Below are 18,413 nucleotides of genomic sequence, written 5' to 3' on the forward strand. Positions count from 1 at the left end.
AGAAGAAAAGAAGAAATGAAGATGAATATTGAAATGACAAAGAATGACAGTGAGACAAGGGCTGATGCCATCAAGGACTGAGCTGTGGTGCGTAGTCTGTAGATGACTGCAACAAACTGGCACAGAGAGTGAACCCTTTGATGTCCAGAGATTCAAAGCTGGGTATTTAGGAAACGGAGTGAGAATTATCTGGAAGTGGCTAGTGGTACAGGAAGGATGCCTATCCACTTTTGAGTTCTGTGTTGGGAGGGCTGTGGGAGGAAAGGAGGCACTGTTTGAAAAGGCTGCAGGGAAAATAATTCCAGGGCAGATCCTGCTTCCAGTTAAAGAAGACACTATACGTTACATCTGATGCATGTACTATTATCCTTTTAATAATAGGCTGTTAGTTTTCATGTTCAGACAAGTTACTTTGGTGGGGATGAAAGATTTGGTTTTAGCATTCACCACAGAGATCTGATTAAATCCCAGAAGCATTAACATGGTTTATATATCCTTTCTTTGTGTAATGGGTCCACCTAAGGCAGTGATGGCGAACCTATGAACTCATTTTTTTGGTTGATTGTTCTTTGTTAAATGGCATTTAAATATATAAAATAAATATCAAAAATATAAGTCCTTGTTTTACTATGGTTGCAAATATCAAAAAATTTCTATATGTGACACGGCACCAGAGTTAAGTTAGGGTTTTTCAAAATGCTGACACGCTGAGCTCAAAAGGTTTGCCATCACTTACCTAAGGGATGATGCTGCCATAAAGAAGATTTGGGTGGAAATGCTTTGTAGAACAAGTGTTAGTCCTTTATAATAAAAGCCTAATATGCAAATCGACTGAATGGCAGAATGACTGGTCACTATGACGTGCACTGACCACCAGGGGGCAGACGCTCAACACAGGAACTGCCCCCTGGTGGTCAGCATGCTCCCACAGCGGGAGTGCAGCTCAGCCAGAAGCTGGGCTCATGGCTGGTGAGTGCAGTGGCAGTGATAGGAGCCTCTCCTACCTCTGTGGCAGTGCTAAGGATGTCCAACTACTGGCTTAGGCCAGCTCCCCCGGGGAAACTGGCCTAAACCATCAGTCGGACATCCCCTGAGGGCTCCTGGACTGTGAGAGGGTGCAGGCCAGGCCGAGGGACCCCCTCGAGTGCATGAATTTTGTGCACCAGGCCTCTAGTGTCTTAATAAATGAATAACTCCCCCAGTTGCATCTGCATCTCACTCTTTAAATTTAACAGATGAAACTTTACCGTGTCAAGAAGCATCAGTCACCAAGCAGGAACTATGCCATCCTGATACAAGTCTCTGCAGATTTGACTCTACAGATGCAGGATTAAGATGTAAGTGTTAAATTGGCGTACCCAGCTTATTGGTGTGTGATCCATTCATGAGACTCAGATCACTAATAGGAATATAAGATACTCACTTGTTATTTGGTATTTGCTGACATTTATGCCCAAGTTTTAGCTGGAATGTTATTGGAAGATTGATTTATTCAACAAGTGAAATATATTAAATATGTCAATTTAAGGTGATATTATTTTGTAAAACAGTTCCACTAAAGACAATTTCGGAATTTTATACGTAATGATTCTTTAAAATCTCAATGTGATTATGAATAGTCAATTATATAAATAAAATTATTTCCATAAATTAGCTAAGGTCATATATTATGCTATTTAAAAAATCAAAACCAAAGCACTTGTCCAAGGAAGGATAGAAAATTTTCATTTTTTTATGGCAATGCAATCATTCTCATTTTGGGGGATGCCCATCTGAGTGAACTGAAGAACTTGAAAAATAGAATTGCTGGTTCATTCTAAGGTTTATTGAACCAAAATTTCCAGATATGAATTTGTGTATAAACCCCACTGTAACACCAACCATGTCAGTAACCACTCTCATAGGCTGTGAGAGTCCACCAGGATCTTTCTCTCTCTTTAGTGTGTCCGCCCTGTGGATTTGAATTTGACACGTGTGGCTGGGCATCAGAAGCACCTGCTGGGCACATTTCCTGGTTGCGCACAAATGCAAGAAGAGTTCCTGCTTTGGAATCTACACCTCAGCAGGATCAAAGTAGTAATGATGAAGGTAGGAATAAAAAATGATATCTTTTATATATTATTTTTAGAACTGTACTTTATTGTGACTGTATGCAGACATTTGATCAGGGTCTTGATGAACATACTGAGTATATTTTATTGAAACTATATTATGCCATAGATATTGAAAATGGAAAAATCAATAATTTCCAACAGTGTAAAGGAAAAATTACACTAGGTTAATTAACTATTTTAATTTGGTAAATTTTATTATTTGTTATCATCAGGAGATAATAGATTTTTCATGAACAATAACAAAAAAAGGTTTATCGACTCTATTAGCTCTCCCTATCCCTGCAGTATTGTCAATGAGTTTCTTCCTCTTACTCTAACACCAATTTGTTATTTCTGTGTACTTTTCTCTTTATTGCTTTATTTGTTTTTGGTAGGGGTATTGTTAGTTATTTTTAAAAAGTATAATTTAAAATTTTATTCCAGCAGAAACTAATCTATTTCCATGTAGATTTTATTGTCCCCATAGTTTTGCCTTTTCCGGAGTATCATATAGTTGGAGTCATAAAGTATAAAGCCTTTTGAGGTTGGCTCCTGAGTAATATGCATTTTCATTTTCTCCATGTCTTTCAATGGGCTCTATAGCTCATGTCTTTTTAATGCTGAATAATATTCCAATGTCTGGGTGAACCACAGTTTATCCATTCACCTACTGAGGAAGTCTTGGTTGCTTTCAAGTTTTAGCAATTATTAATAAAGCTGCTCTAAACACCCATGTGCAGGTTTTTGTGTGGATCTACATTTTTCAGCTCCTTTGAGTAAATACCATGGAGCACAATTGCTGAATTATATGGAAAAATATGGTTAGTTTTGTAAGAAAATGTCAAACTACTTTCAAAAGTGTCTGTGATCCCACCAGAAATGAATGATATTTCTGTTGCGCTGCATCCTCTCCAGAATTTGGTGTTGCCAGTATTCAGGATTTTGGCTATTTTAGTGGGTGTATAATGGAATCTCATTGTTTACTTTTTATTTCCCTGATGACATATTATATGGAGTATTTTTATATACATATTTGTCATCTGTATATCTTCTTTAGTTAGGTGTCTGTTAAGATCTTTGGTTATTAGTCTTTTATATATAATGTTTTTATGGTTATTTAAAAACTTTGACATATATCTTTAATATTAAATTTCTTTAATAATCCTAAAGTGCTTCAATATGTTTGTCACTTTCTGGAATAGAATGAACTTGTCATAATTTAAATTACCATTTTTAACCCTCCCTTTTTTTTCCTTATTTTTTTCCATCACCATTCATCCCCCTATACCTTCTCCCACCTTCACCTACCACCCTTTTTAGGTCTTGAATTATAGTTTAATATTTTAAAAAATATTTGTAAGTAAATATGGTTTGAAGCTATTATGTTTTCAACTGTTACAAGGATATATTTTATCATTTTCTTTAGTCATTTTTTTTTGTTTCTATTATTTTATCCTCTCCCTTTCAGTTTCTTTTCCTTCTTGCACAGGTTCACTTTTTAAATTACTACTTGTTTTTTATTTACATAAGATTTGTGGTGATGAACTTGCTTAGTATTTATAAACTTTAAACATTTTTAAATTGGCCTCACCCCTAAATAATAAGTTATGTGGTGATACAATTTTAAAATGAATGTCTGTTTATTTCCTTTCTAACTACACGGTGATAGTCCTTTTCTCCTGATATCTACTGTAGATTTGCTTTTTCTCTATCCTTCCTCCATTCTTTCCTGATGTTTTTCTTTGTACCTACCTCCTTGTTCAGTGATTTTGTTGTAGCATTACTTAGCTCCCTGATACCTTACCTGAGTAACAATACTAGTTTATGGTTTCATATTTCATGGCAATACTTGGAGTCTTGCACATCCTGCCTCTTATAGCCCGAGGCAGTGAGGGAAGGTATATTTCCCACCTCAGTTTATGAGCAGGTTCCCTGCCCTAGCCTTTGCTTTTGTTAAGAGAATTTGACTCTTCTCCTTTAGCTTTTGCAAAATTTAAATTAGTCAAAATTCAAGCTACAACAGCCTGCTTTTTATCCTAAAGCCCATGTTCTGTGGTTTCAGCCCTGCTCATCACTTGGCATATTTTTTTCTTTTCTCTTGAGATGGCATTTGACCTGTTTTTGCCTTTATAAAAATGTGTTTTCTATTTATCATTTCCTTGTGTATAGGTCCGAGGCAAAGTATTAACTTTGCTATTTTCATTGAAGTCTAACATTTCTAATAAATAGGAATTTCATTTAATTTAAACTCATAGTTTTTTTTTAATATATTTTTTTATTGATTCTTTACAGAGAGGAAAGGAGAGAGATAGAGAGTCAGAAACATCGATGAGAGAGAAACATCGATCAGCTGCCTCCTGCACATCCCCTACTGGGAATGTGCCCGCAACCCAGGTACATGCCCTTGACTGGAATCGAACCTGGGACCTTCCAGTCCAGAGGCCGACGCTCTATCCACTGAGCCAAACCTGTTTCGGCAAAACTCATAGTTTTTAGAAGCTGCAGGAATATTTACTAACTTACAAAACAAGCATTTGAAAGATTATTTTTGAAAATTGAAGTTATAGAATTATGGAAATATCTTTGTATTGTCTACATTATTGGGTTAAACAACAATCAAAATTGGTTTTAAGAATCAGATGAGAAGAAATTGATTGATAATATTTTTAGGTAATAAAAAATTCACAGGTGCCTTTAGTAAGACTATAGATATTTGATGGTTCCATCTAGTTTCTTAAGAAAGAGGGCATTTGAATTATATTCTGTCACACACAAAAAAGATTCCAAATAGCCTCATCAATCTTAAGAAAGAAGAACAAAGTGAAGGTATCACAATAGGTGATATAAAACTATACTTCAAGGCCATTGTAATCAAAACAGCCTGGCACTGGCATAAGAACAGGCATATAGATCAATGGAACAGAACAGAGAGCCCAGAAATCAGCCCTCCCCTTTTATAGGCAATTAATATTTGACAAAGGCAGCAAGCGCATATAATGGAGTGAAAACAGTCTCTTCACTATATGGTGTTGAGAAAATTAGGTACATGCAAAAGAAATGAAACAAGACCACCAACTTACACCATACACATGAATAAAATCAGAATGGACAAAAGACTTAAATGTAAATCATGAAACCATAAAAATGCTAGAAGAAATTATAGCCAGTAAAATCTCAGACATCTCTCATAGCAATATTTTTGGTGACGTATCTCATAGGGCAAGGGAAACAATGAAGAAAATATAAAAATGGGACAACATCAAATTAAAAAGCTTCTGCACAGCAAGGAAACCATCAATAAAATGAAAACCCTTTGAATGGTAGAACATTATTCCACTGATACACCTGATATGGGGTTAATTTTCAAAACATATAAGAAGTTATACAACTGAACACCAGAAAGAATAATAATCCATTTAAAAAATGGGCCCAGCTGGCATGGCTTGGTGTTGATCTTCAACCTATGAACTAGGAGGTCATGGTTCTATTCCTGGTCAGGGCACATGCCCAAATTGAGGGCTGGATCCCCAATGTGGGGTGTGCAGGAGGCAGCTGATCAATGATTCTCTCTCATCATTGATGTTTCTATTTCTCTCTCCCTCTCCCTTCCTCTCTGAAATTAATAAACATGTATTTTTTAAAAATGGGAAAAGGACATGAATGCTAGTAGACACTTCGCCAAAGAGGACATAGAAATTTCCAAACGACATATGAAAATGCTTAATATCACTAATCATCAAAGAGATGTAAATTAAAACTGCAATGAGATATCACCTCACACCTGCCAGAATGGCTACCATCAATAAATCAATAAACAATAAGTGCTGGCAAGAATGTGGAGAAAAGGGAACCCTCGTACACTGCTGGTAGGAATGTAGACTGATGTAGCCACTGTGAAAAACAGTATTGAGTTTCCTCAAAAATTTAAAATTGGAGCTGCCTTTTGACTCAGTGGTCACACTTCTGGGAATATATCCTAAGAGTCCTGAAACACCAATCAGAAAGAATATTTCACCCCTATGTTCATTACAGTGTTATTTACAATAGCCAAGATCTGGAAACAGATCTGCGTATCAGTAGATGAGGGGATAAAAAGCTATGGTACATTTACACAATGGAATACTACCCAGCCGTAAGAAAGAAGGAAATCTTACCCTTTGCAACAGCATGGATGTACCTGGAGAATATAATGCTTAAGTGAAATAATTCAGTCAGAGAAAGACAAATACCATATGAACTCACTTATATGTGGTATCTAATGAACAAAAGAAACTGATTAACAACAAAGTAGAACCAGAGGCATGGATACATGGAACAGACTGACAGCTGTCAGGGGGGATTGAAGTGGAGACTAGATGAACGAAGGTGAAGGGATTAGCCATGGAACATGTATGCATAACCCATAGACACAGACAATGGTGAGGTAATGGCCAGAGGGAAGGGTGGGCAGGGGCTGGGTGGGGATGGGCAAAGCAGGGGACACGAGGTAGAAATGGGAACATCTGTAACAGTGTCAACAATAAGAACAAAGTGAAAAATAGAATTGGTGGGATTTGAGAAGGGCACAGCAACATCCTTGTCAAGAGAAAGTGGGATTCCAGTAACACATGGCATGTGTTGCCCTCACAATTACTCAGATTAGCACAGATCATGAGATCAAGTGCAAATAGAAGGTACGATTCTGAGAGATAAAAATGTCTGACATCTAAGCTCCTGGTTCTGGGCCTTCAACCTCTTAAGATTTACACCGTTGCATCCCTGGTCCTCAGGCCTTCAGACTCAGATTGAATTGTACCAACTTTCCTGGTTCTCCAGCTTGCAGATAGCAGACTGTGGGATTTCTCAGCCTTCCTAACTCTGTGAGCCAATTCCATAATTAATATATTTATAGTTCTGTTTCTATTGGCTCTGTTTCCCTGGAGAATTCTTACTAATACACGTCTGATTCTGAAATGGTTTTCTAAAAAAATATAAAAGACTTCAATATATATATAAATATATTCTGTCGAATTATAAAGGTTTCTCTGTAAAAAGTAGGAAAAATAATCAAAAGGGAAAAGAATTTTGGAAAGAAAACTGAAGAATTCTTGATTAAAGGAAAATTACATTGTGATATTTAAAAGAAAATGAACATTTGGTGGCACGGATTTTTATAAGACTATTGAATTTTCATTTGGGGTGCATGATCAAACTTTTATTTCAGACATTTGGAGCAGATTTCAATGCATTTTAGGAAGTACATGTGGAAACGGAAACCTTTCATTTGTAGTTGATGCAATCATTTCATACCATCATATTTTGGATAAAATATTTGTGATTCAAGTCTGATTTTGAAAACTCTAGAAGTACAATAATTTTTTTTAAACAGAAAATAACTAATTTGTTTCTAAATTGCTTCCTTTTCCTTTATTTTTCAGGTTACTATATGTGGGCAGGGGCTCACCATGCTTCTACTCTTGACCATTTAGACAGCAGGGCTTATCTGAACAGCTCTGTGTTTCACTGCTTGGGCAAGAGCTGCCATTTGCAATTCTTTTATGTTATGGAAAACAGTGTTCTGAGAGTAAGTCTCTATAACAATAAGGTAAGAAGAAACTTGCATTTATTTCAAAACCATTGAGTAAATGAAATTTCTAATCTTGGCAACTTCTGTTTCAATTTTCAGTTATGTAGGCTTTAGGTATTCTTTAGCTTGATTTTATTTAGTATACATTTAAAAAGAAATATTAAGAAGCTGGTTTAGGAAATACTGCCATATGCAAAAGCCAATGTGATAATTTGCAAAAGCAATGTGATAATCCTATACAATAAAAGGCTAATATGTAAATTGTCCCATCAACCGGGAGTTTGCAGCCCTTCCCCCCTAGCCAGTCCCGCCCCTGATCAGCCCCCCCCAATTGGGGGCATGGCTGGCCCACCCATCTCCCATGTTCCCCGGGCCAGCACCGTCTGATTGGCCCCGATTGGGGTGGGCTGGCTGGACCCTACCTGTGCATGAATTTGTGACCAGGCCTCTAGTATATCATAAAACTGTTAACATTAATAAAAATATATTAAAGAAACTATAGGTCTAATAAAATGAACTATTTGGGAATCTTGTTGCCTCTCTATTGAAGTTCTAATATGATCTGTTTTGGATTTTAGATCTGTATACCACTAAAGTTCTAAATATGATGGAAGCAAATTACTCGTTCTTGTACCAGTAGATAAAATTTTTAAGGCTGGCAGTTACTAATTAAATACAGACAAATGAGTCATTTGAATGAAAGAAATGGCACAATGGGCAGAGTAAAAGTTGTGGTGGTAATGCTAGCCTAAGCCTTTTTTTTTTTTTAACCTAACTATAACTAAAAACAATTCTCTACATGTGGGAAAATACCTGAGACACTGAGAATTTCAATTGTGAGGAAAAATTTACTTATAAATAGAAGTAAATAAATCATGGGGTAAACAGCAATCATTCTAGAAATGGGGAATATTTGACAATAATTGCAATAATTCTGGCTTTGGAAAAAGACAGTAAAAGCATTCAAATTTGTTTCCTTTGGCTCAGGATACTTTGGGTAAATCCAGGTGAAACTTGCACATGACTTCAGCTAGATCCTTTTTTTTTAACAAAAATTTATTTATCATCTGCACTTATTAAGTGCCAATAACCATCTGTCAATAGCATTTTCTTCTCTTTCATCCTCAAATTTCAGAATGCTTATTAGCAAGATATTTGAAAATTCAAGATGAAGTCTTTTTCTTCCTAGTTCTATTATATCACTTCCACCTTTCCCTTTTGTGTCATTTTCATTATGTCTTCTTTCTTCTAGTTTTCTTTTCCAAGATATTCACAGAGTTCTAAAACATAAAGTTGGATGAATACTCTCATTAGATGGCCTAATACATTTTCCTTTGTTACAGGAATGAGACACAGTGTCTAGCATTCTGTAACTAGGTTATATTTTTGTAATAGTATGTATTTTGCAGTAGTATTTGGCAGCCTAATGCCCTGGAATCTATTTGGTATATTTCATTCAATTTGCAAAAATATCTCCCTGCCCTTTCTGTAGTTCTCAAAACTTTCCAGATACATGGGGAAAAGTTTACAAAACAAACAAATAAACAAACAAAAAGGTTAAACTTTACCCATATATGTTGTAGTATTTATGTTTCAGTGTTTTTCAGTTATTGTTACCTATGCTATGTAAATCAAGCCCAGATAGCCTCTATGCAATTTGTAACCAGCTATAATTTCCAATATCCTTCTTCAACAAAGAAATTCTAGAATAATTTTGTTACATTTATATTATTGCTAAAGGCGCTTAAAAAATATATGGCCCTATGAAAGTGCTTTTACACAGCAGGTAATTAATATTTGAGAAATGCTGAATGAGTTATCTTACATTTAAGTAAAATATGTATTAGATATCTTCTAATTTTGGGGATTATTTTAATCTGCTCTGAACACCAGTGATGGATTTTTAAAGTTTTAGTATATGTAGAATGGAGTTATGAATTACTGAAAATGAGAGATATCATTTCTCTGGTGGCTTTGGGATGCTACAAGAAAAGACGGAAACAAACTGGCTTCAGATGTCACCTCATATAACAAGAATACAGTTATCAGCAATCCATTTCCACATTATAAGAACAGAAGTTTATTAGTTGAGAACTAATCTGTTATATTAACTGGAAGCAATTAAAAGTACATCATAGAGAGTATTGACTGATGTTTGATTTATTAGTTTACCTAGTATTCTGCATGACAGTGGTCTATTTTTTCTGACACTCTATTGTCATATTTTATACAAATAACACATATCTGTAACAAAGTACATTTAAGTCACAAGTTAATGTTTTATCACACTCTTAAAAAAGACTCCAAATCTGTCATTTACAAAATTAGCTCTTGATGAAAATGATCATTTACATCTTCCAGGGATACAATAAAGGAGAAACCTTTAAGATATGTGCAGGTAAATAAATGTCTAGTGAGAATGCTGAGTTATTTTTTTTACATTCAGAGGGTATAGAACTTGAGAAATAGAAAACAGGTGAGAGGCAAGTTGTTCAATAAAAAGTTGACTCCGTAAGCTTATGTGTGTAGCAGTTCTAGTTTGGGATTAGGTCTCTGTTCATCATCTAGTAAGGCAATAACCATAGCAACAGCCTATCTTTTATCCTGAGGAGAGTATCCTTGTCAGTGAGCCAAGGGCAGTGCCCAACTTGTGCTGCTTCTCCATATTTCCTAAATTCCCACTGGCAAACAGGAAGAAAACAGTTGAGGCAGGAAAGACAGTGCCTTAGAAATATCTTTTCTTGAATGATACAGTTTTGAAGCCATAATAAACTTTCCTTGAAGGAAGGTCTTCACAGTACATGATCCTATCCTGCACACAATAAAAAGTAGTTAAAAATAAAATAAAATAAACTCTTGAAATTGGTTCCTTTTATTTTCTTCACTGGAAGAGGGAAAGATAAGCAGATATCTCGAAAATATGTAGTAATATTTTTCTTAAAGGGTAAAATGGCATTATTGATGCTGGTCTGGGGGTGTAAAGACATATAACATTTTTATTTATTGATTAAGATAATAAAAAATTAGAATATCACGTGAAAGGCTTTTTCTGAACTGGGAGTCTCTTTCACATTGACATCTGTTGAAAGTAACTAGATAAGAGTCTGTGAGGACAGAAATAAAATAAAAGCTGATTTTGTTTAGTTGGGGTTAATTATTTTTCTTTTTCATTGTAGCATGAGACAGGAAAATGTGGTAGAAAAATCTGGATTTCATACACAATATACAATTAACTTAGTGTATGAAATTCCATTTACGATATAGAAAGAACTCTGCTCATTTTTCAAAAAAACATGTAAATGCATTCTTCTTCCAGTAGAACAGAGGGGAATCAATTAGTCATTGTGAAAAAAGAGTACAGTTGCTCTCAGTTATTCTCATAAAATGAAAGTGAGGGGAAGCGATGAATACAGCTTGCCAAGCAGTGTCACTAAAAGCATCTGTGGAGGATGAGTGTCTTGATGCGGAATAACTGAAGTCGCATAGGAAATAATTAGCAAAAAAATTCTTGTGTGTCTCACCTTTTTATAACTCCAGTTCACCCTAATGTGACCATGAAAGCATGTCTAGCATGTATGTTTCACTGTCTGTGTTAAGAGTTGATATAAATAAGTCATGAAGTGAAGTACATTTTAGTAGGTTTAGGCTATCTTCTGAAATATTTAAGGCTTGAAAATAGGAGTAGAAATCAGAGGGTAAAGGACTAAGTTGAAAATAGATTCATTTTCTAGAAAATCTTGGATATGAACCAAATAAGTGAAGCCAACTATGGAGATAAATGCTTGCAAGAGTGTGAAAAGGTGTGAGTGTCATGTGTCATTACAACTAGATGTCACCTTCCAGTGCCATTGCCTATCTCACAGTAAAAGGAGGGCACAGAGGCATCTCAAAGCTCAGTCTAAGACATAATTTGTCACTTTTTGCATTTCCACTGTGTTGATATATGAAAAATTAATGCACCCTATATGTACATATTCTGAACATTACCAGGGAAATGTCAAATTAACTTGACTGTTTGATAAAATCCAAAGAAAAATAGATTATTTCAGAACATAGTCACCAATTATAAAGCCCAATGCCAGAGGCAAAGTTTTGGAGTACATTAGAGACTTTTATTGAGCATGTTACCTCATAATGCATCCTATATAATAAAAGCCTACTATGCAAATCAACTGAAGGGTGGAACAACCCGCCGCTATTACGTGCACTGACCACCAGGGGGCAGATGCTCAATGCAGGAGCTGCCCCCAGCCCGCAGGCCCCAGGTCAGCCAGGGTGGGTGCCAACGGAGGGCCCTCTGATTGCCCCGCTGGTCGCCCGTTAGAGGGAGGTGACCGGCGGCAGTGGTGGGGGGAAGGGCCGGTGAGTTGGTGGCTCCAGGCCGGCCAAGGAGGATGACAGTGCCCGACCCCCCGATTGCCTCACTGCTCGCCCTGCAGATCAGCCCTGATCACCGGCCAGTCCTAGGGACCCTACCTGTGCACCAATTTCATGCACTGAGCCTTTAGTAGTAACATAATTCTGCATACACTTTGCAACCTGGGAAATGATCATTATACAGATGTATAATATAGCATGTTGTACATTCTGTAGGTTTGGACAAATGATAATGGCATATGCATCATTATATTATCATACAGACTATTTTCACTGCCCTAAACATCCTTGCTACTCCACCTATTCGTGTTCCCCCATTTCCTTTGTTTCCTTTAAAAAAATGTTATACACCCCTTTCACCAATGCTTTAGATTTCTTAGCACTTAATATCATACAGGTTGGGTAAACTCTATTAAAATGTAATTAAGAGAGTACGTATGTAAGTATGAGAGTGGAATGTGGGGAATGAGTAATGTCTTTTTATTCTAATCAAAGGAAGAAGAAATATTTTGGACATATAATACATCAACTCACAAAAAATGGGTGAAAACAGATGTGTTAATACCAGAAGGACTGAAGACATTTAAGGTATAAAAGGGAAGAGCAAGGATTTTTTTTTATCATGTTTCATTATTAGCTGTGTAGTGGTGAATTTATCACCCATTGCTAAATTTAAATTAGCATTTACATTAAAGATGTAGACTTATATGTTTGGGGAAAGTGATTACCTACTTCTTTTCATTCTACCTAGATCTTCTCAGGCTAAACTTCCCCTGAGTGGAGGACCCAGAGTGAAAGTTGTCTCTAGAAAACTTACTGGGCTTTTGTTGAAATTGTGCTGAAATAATTATGTGACAACATTTTCTTAAACTTTCATATTAAATGTTTGCCTGTCATTTCTTTCTTTTCTAATATTATAGCAATGTCACAAAATAGAGTAAGTTAGTGGGATAACATTTTAATATCTGGTATTAATTGCTATTTAGAATTTTATTTTTGAAGTGCAGTGATTTAATGTAAATATATACTTTAATGCAACATAAAATAAATGTATTGCATTAAAGTATATATTTATATTGGAATATAAGTATATGTATAGCTTCTGAAAGCAATTTCATTCCTTATGCTAATGCCATATTCATACATGTCTCTAGGTGTTAAAAGGGAGAACCCAAATGACACTAATCTGTAATCATGAGATTTTAGAATCCTGTTTACTTCTGAGGTTGGAATTTCTGAACCATAGCATTTTTGTAGCAATCTCAGTAAAGCTGAGGCTTATAACATAGCCTACTGAGTTAACATTTTGACACTATTTAAACTTTTCTAAGCTGACACCTATCTTTATAAGACTTTATAAGAAATGAGTACTAAATGTTTGGAGTTTCATCTTTTTTATGTAGACTGAATGTTAAAATTTTGTTAATTAACCCCAAGATAAAACAAAGTAAAATATAAAGAAAATAATTTGGAAGTTATTCTAGGTTTCCAAGTGCATATTAAATGTAAGTAGATTTTTAATAGTGGCAGATTTGGTGGACTTAAGTTTAAATTTTGAGACAAGTTTAAATTTTTCAATATTAGAACTCAAACTGATATTTCTACATGTCTGATTGCTTGCTGTTATGAAAATATACATCTTTAGATCCAATAATTTTATACATTTTTACTATAATACTCATGGGAAGTGTATAGAAGATTACAAAGTTTTCTTAATGTTAGATATTTAAATTCAATATTATTTTCTAGACTAAATCATTAAGTATATTTGCAAACTGAACTTGATCTTAAGTAATTCTTAACAAACAAATAATAAATTGGTTGTTCATGTTTTTGCAAAGCAGAAAACTTATTCAGAAACTTTAAGCCGGAAGAGATAAAAGAAGTTGGCTTTTATTTCTAGTATCTTATTTACATGTTAACAACTTCTAGTTCACCACTGTTCAATTGAACTTTCTGTGGTAATGGAAATTTTCTATATCCGTGCTTCCCAACATGGTAGCCACAAACTGCATGTGACTAATTAAACACTTAAAATGTGGCTAGTGCCACAGAGGGGTTGAATTTTAATTAATTTAAATTGAAATATCCCAAAGTAGCTATGGGCTATCATATTGGACAGTAGAGAATTAGTATTTGCTATCCAGTCAGCTCTTTCTGTCTGTCTTTTCCTCTTGGTGTTGACTATTGCTCTTGGTAGAATCTGAAGGAAGATTAATACTTTGACATTGCTTTGGCGAGTGTGGCTCGGTTGGAGCATTGTCCTGTACACCAGAAAGGTGGTGGGTTCAATTCCCGGTCAGAGCACGTTTCTAGGTTGCAGGTTCAATCCCTGGTTAGGGCGTGTGTGGGAGACAACTGATGGATGTTTCTCTCTCATGTGGATCTCTCTCTCTCTCTCCCCCCCTCTCTTTTTCTCTCTCTCAAATCAATTTAAAGAATCAGTTCCTACAGAAGTATTTTGATATTATCTTACATTGGACTAGGAACATATGGTTGTTTCACTAGCTAGTATTGTATACCTTCAGAAAAGCTAGTGATTTGATTGATGAAAATGAGATTTATTTCCTTTAATTTAAGCTTTGATTATTAAAGATATTCTTTTTTGATAAAAATTAATATATTTTTATATTTTTTAAATTTTCTATTCTTCTGATGCATCCCTTACCATTTGCATGACATTTCTCTTCATCCCAATACTACTTTCAGTAGGTAAAAAATATGCATAGCTATTGCTGTGTACATAGTGACAATTCTTAGTCTTTTCCTTAAATATTAAAGAGAGAGAGCTACAAAGATGAGACCAAGTAAATAGTTTGCAGTCAGGGATATCATTGAGGATTAAGTGGGTTGCTATACTTCACCTGATCATGGGCATGGGTGGTTTCTCAGAGGCTTCAGTGGATCTAATGTGCCCATTAATCTTATGTGTGTGGGTTAAGCTTCTCAAATAAGAACTTTGTTATCAGTTGTATTTGCCTGCTCTTTAAACAAATGTTTTCTTAATAATTTAATCTCTATTATTATTATAATTAGTCTTTTTAAGAGATTATGAACTCAGTTTTTTTCTTTTTTTCCCCCCACTAAAGATTATATTCGAAGGGGCTCTTTTGAGCCAGAGAAGTTTTATTGGGCTGGATCAGCTCTGGGTCTATGTGTGTGCACAGGCCCCGTCCAGAAAGTCTTGCTCTGCAGGTGAATTCACTTGTGCCAATGGTCAGTGCATTGCCCAGGAATCAGTCTGTGACTCTCGGCAGGACTGTTCTGATAAGACTGATGAAGACCCGGTGAATTGCTGTAAGTGAATCAATAGTTTACTCATGAACATGCTCCAAATCATGACTGTGGTTGGAGTTAAAACACTAGACTTTGTTTTAAGCAAGGTAAAGCTAATATGAAATAAGATGAATGTATATTCTCATTCTGAAGCTATTAGCACTGTTCCTTGCAGGAGTCTCTATGCTAGCACTAATAAAAGAGCTGACTCTATAGCAATTACTAATTCTCTGCTGTGAATTGGTGGTTATTGCTAGCACTGAAAAACCTCCCTGTTCAACAAATGAATAGTTGTCATTAGTGGTGTGTGTGTGTGTGTGTGTGTGTGTGTGTGTGTGTTTACCTTAAAGAGAGAAATGGGTAGGAGAGGGAACCTCTTTCTAGTTTTCCCCTTGGAGACATAGATTATATATTGCTAACCTTTATAAATGTAGGACTTTTCCCATTCTGACCAATTATGTTGGAAAAAAAGCCCAATACCTTTCTTTCAGGCCTTTTATGGAGCGTATTTGATAGGAGTGATGACAAGAAACCTATACAGTGGGGCCTTCATTTACGAGTTTAATTCGTTCCGATACCCAGCTTGTTAAGGAGCTCGTTAAGGAGCTCGTTAACTCAAATTACTCTATCAACTCAATGCAAAAAATCGGCAGAGAGACAGCTGGTATCTCAAAAAACTCGTTAGTCGGGACACTCGTAAGTCAAGGCCCCACTGTATCTATTCAAGCCTAGTCATATTTTAAAAAATATATAATTTAACCACATGATGATTCTCATATGATGTAACTTAGCAACTAAGATACTGTGTGTCTCTTTAGAAATGATGAATTCCAACTAAATGAATACAATTCTTATATATCAAACAAATGTTTTTTTTTATTTATTTACTTTTATTTTAGCATTTGATTTTGGATCTGTTTTTCCCATTTCTTTTCCTGTATTGAGGTTTTATTAATTATACAACTGGCATTTCCTTCCACAAAATATGTATATAAAAAATACTGTGTGTGTGCACCAAAAAGGATGGTAGAATACATAGATCTGTGTTTAAGTAAAACCAGGAGAAAATAATGTGTGAAAAATTACTTTACTTGTAGAACTTGTTAGAGCTTTTAAAATGCTAATGTAAATTTTGACACCGTAAAGGAAAAGTTGGTACAATGTTCAAATGAAAGAAGCTTAAACCAAGAATTCAGTGCAATGTATTTATTTTTAAAATATATTTTATTGATTTTTTACAGAGAGGAAGGGAGAGGGATAGAGAATTAGAAACATCGATCAGCTGCCTCCTGCACATCCCTACTGGGGATGTGCCTGCAACCATGGTACATGCCCTTGACCGGAATCGAACCTGGGACCTTTCAGTCTGCAGGCAGACGCTCTATCCACTGAGCTAAACCGATTGGGTACAATGTCTTTATTTTTTATGATGATGCCATCTCTAGATGTCTTTCATATATTTTTAAAATTATTAAATATTAAAATACTTCCCAATGGCTAAGGAAAATATATACATGTTTAGTGGAGAAAAAATTCTTATGGTTTCTTAATAAATATTAACAAACATTTTTGTAATATAATCATACTCAAATCTAATATCTGCTTATTGAATGGAACATTCCCCATTCATTTCCAAATGTACTTTTTTCTTATGTGATAGAAAACTGGTTTACTTCTGAACTAGAGAGTTCATAAATATTTTAATTTTTATGATCCAGAAGAATTTTCCTCACATGTCCCAATGAAATTATTTTTCTTTGCCAATATGTTGTAGTGGTTAAATATGCAAGAGAAAGTTGTGTCATAAATTAAAAATATTACTCTCAGTGATGAACTCAGTGAAATTTCATTGAAATTACCAACAGTGGCATATCTCATGCTCTGATTAGAGATGGTGATGTGTCTTCTATAATCACAGAAACTTAAATAAAAGCAACCAAAATAACTAAAGTCACTCATTATAATAAATACATCTTGTTTATAATATGAATTGATGATCTTTGAGATTTTATATATAATTAGTATTTAACATACAAGGTATCATAAGACATTTATTCATTTCCAGAATGTTTGGTCCTCTTGGCCAGCCCTGCCCTCAATAGGGGGTGTGGGGGTTGGGGTCAGCCGGGGGCCATGGGAAGTTGGCTGGCCAGTCCCGCCACCAGTCAGGGTGGGGGGGGGCAATCGGGGATGGGGCTGGCTGGGGGGAGGGACCGTGGGCTGTTGTGGGGTGGCCGATCGGGGCCCACATTGGCCGGTTGGCCGCCATAGTGCACTTCATAGCAACCAGTCGTTCCGGTCATTCCATCATTCCGGTCACTTGGCTTTTATATATATAGATAGTGCAGTTAAATTCCAGAATATTAGCTTTAAAAAAAGCCCTTTCTAGTATACTGGAACAAATACCAGGGGTTAAAATAACTGAACAATTCACCATGATTTTTACAGAGGTGATTGTACCATTTTGCTTTTAAATATGTATGGTGATGCATTTTAAAAAATCAATTTTCATTTTTCAAAGGACAGTGGTGTTTAGTGTTCCATAGAAAGTGCAATAATTGGCATTTTACCTTATAAAGCTAGGTCATAGGTGCTTAAGATTATATTAAAAAAAAAGAAGAGACTCTCCTTTGAGGAATACGTTTTTATCAATATTGGTATCCTATAAACTCTTGTAGCCTGAGATGAGAAAAAAAAACATATTCAGAAGCAATAGATTTCCACTTAGGTATTTGGTTAAATGACATTTCCTTGCCATATTGATTCACCATTAAGTAATGTGTACCATCCAAGTAATGAAAGAAATGGTTTGAACTTTTTCTCCTAAAGCCAAATGTCAATATTTATTCTACCCAAAGTTATTGTGTCTTGAAATCTCCTTTACATCTTTGCAGTCGAATGACACAGGCACAGTTGTGAAGAGTCTGTCTAAGGCAGCCGTGGGCAAACTACGGCCCGCGGGCCGGATCTGGCCCGTTTGAAATGAATAAAACTAAAAAAAAAAAAAGACCGTACCCTTTTATGTAATGATGTTTACTTTGAATTTATATTAGTTCACAAAAACACTCCATCCATGCTTTTGTTCCAGCCCTCCGGTCCAG

The 18,413-nt window shown here is 35.5% G+C and overlaps 1 protein-coding gene across 1 annotated transcript in view; it reads left to right on the forward strand.

Moving 5' to 3' along the window:
* MALRD1 (MAM and LDL receptor class A domain containing 1) overlaps positions 1 to 18,413 on the forward strand; it is a 597,781-nt gene that overhangs the window by 71,930 nt on the left and 507,438 nt on the right. Inside the window, exons 7-11 of the mRNA XM_070426883.1 lie at positions 1,236 to 1,337; positions 1,942 to 2,088; positions 7,511 to 7,677; positions 12,532 to 12,624; positions 15,126 to 15,333. Of these exons, the coding sequence (XP_070282984.1) occupies positions 1,236 to 1,337; positions 1,942 to 2,088; positions 7,511 to 7,677; positions 12,532 to 12,624; positions 15,126 to 15,333 (717 nt within the window). The remainder of the gene's footprint in view (positions 1 to 1,235; positions 1,338 to 1,941; positions 2,089 to 7,510; positions 7,678 to 12,531; positions 12,625 to 15,125; positions 15,334 to 18,413) is intronic.

Source organism: Myotis yumanensis, unplaced genomic scaffold, assembly GCF_028538775.1.
Source record: "Myotis yumanensis isolate MYYU_CA2020_CCGP unplaced genomic scaffold, mMyoYum1.0.hap1 SCAF_1, whole genome shotgun sequence".
Lineage (NCBI taxonomy): Eukaryota > Metazoa > Chordata > Mammalia > Chiroptera > Vespertilionidae > Myotis > Myotis yumanensis.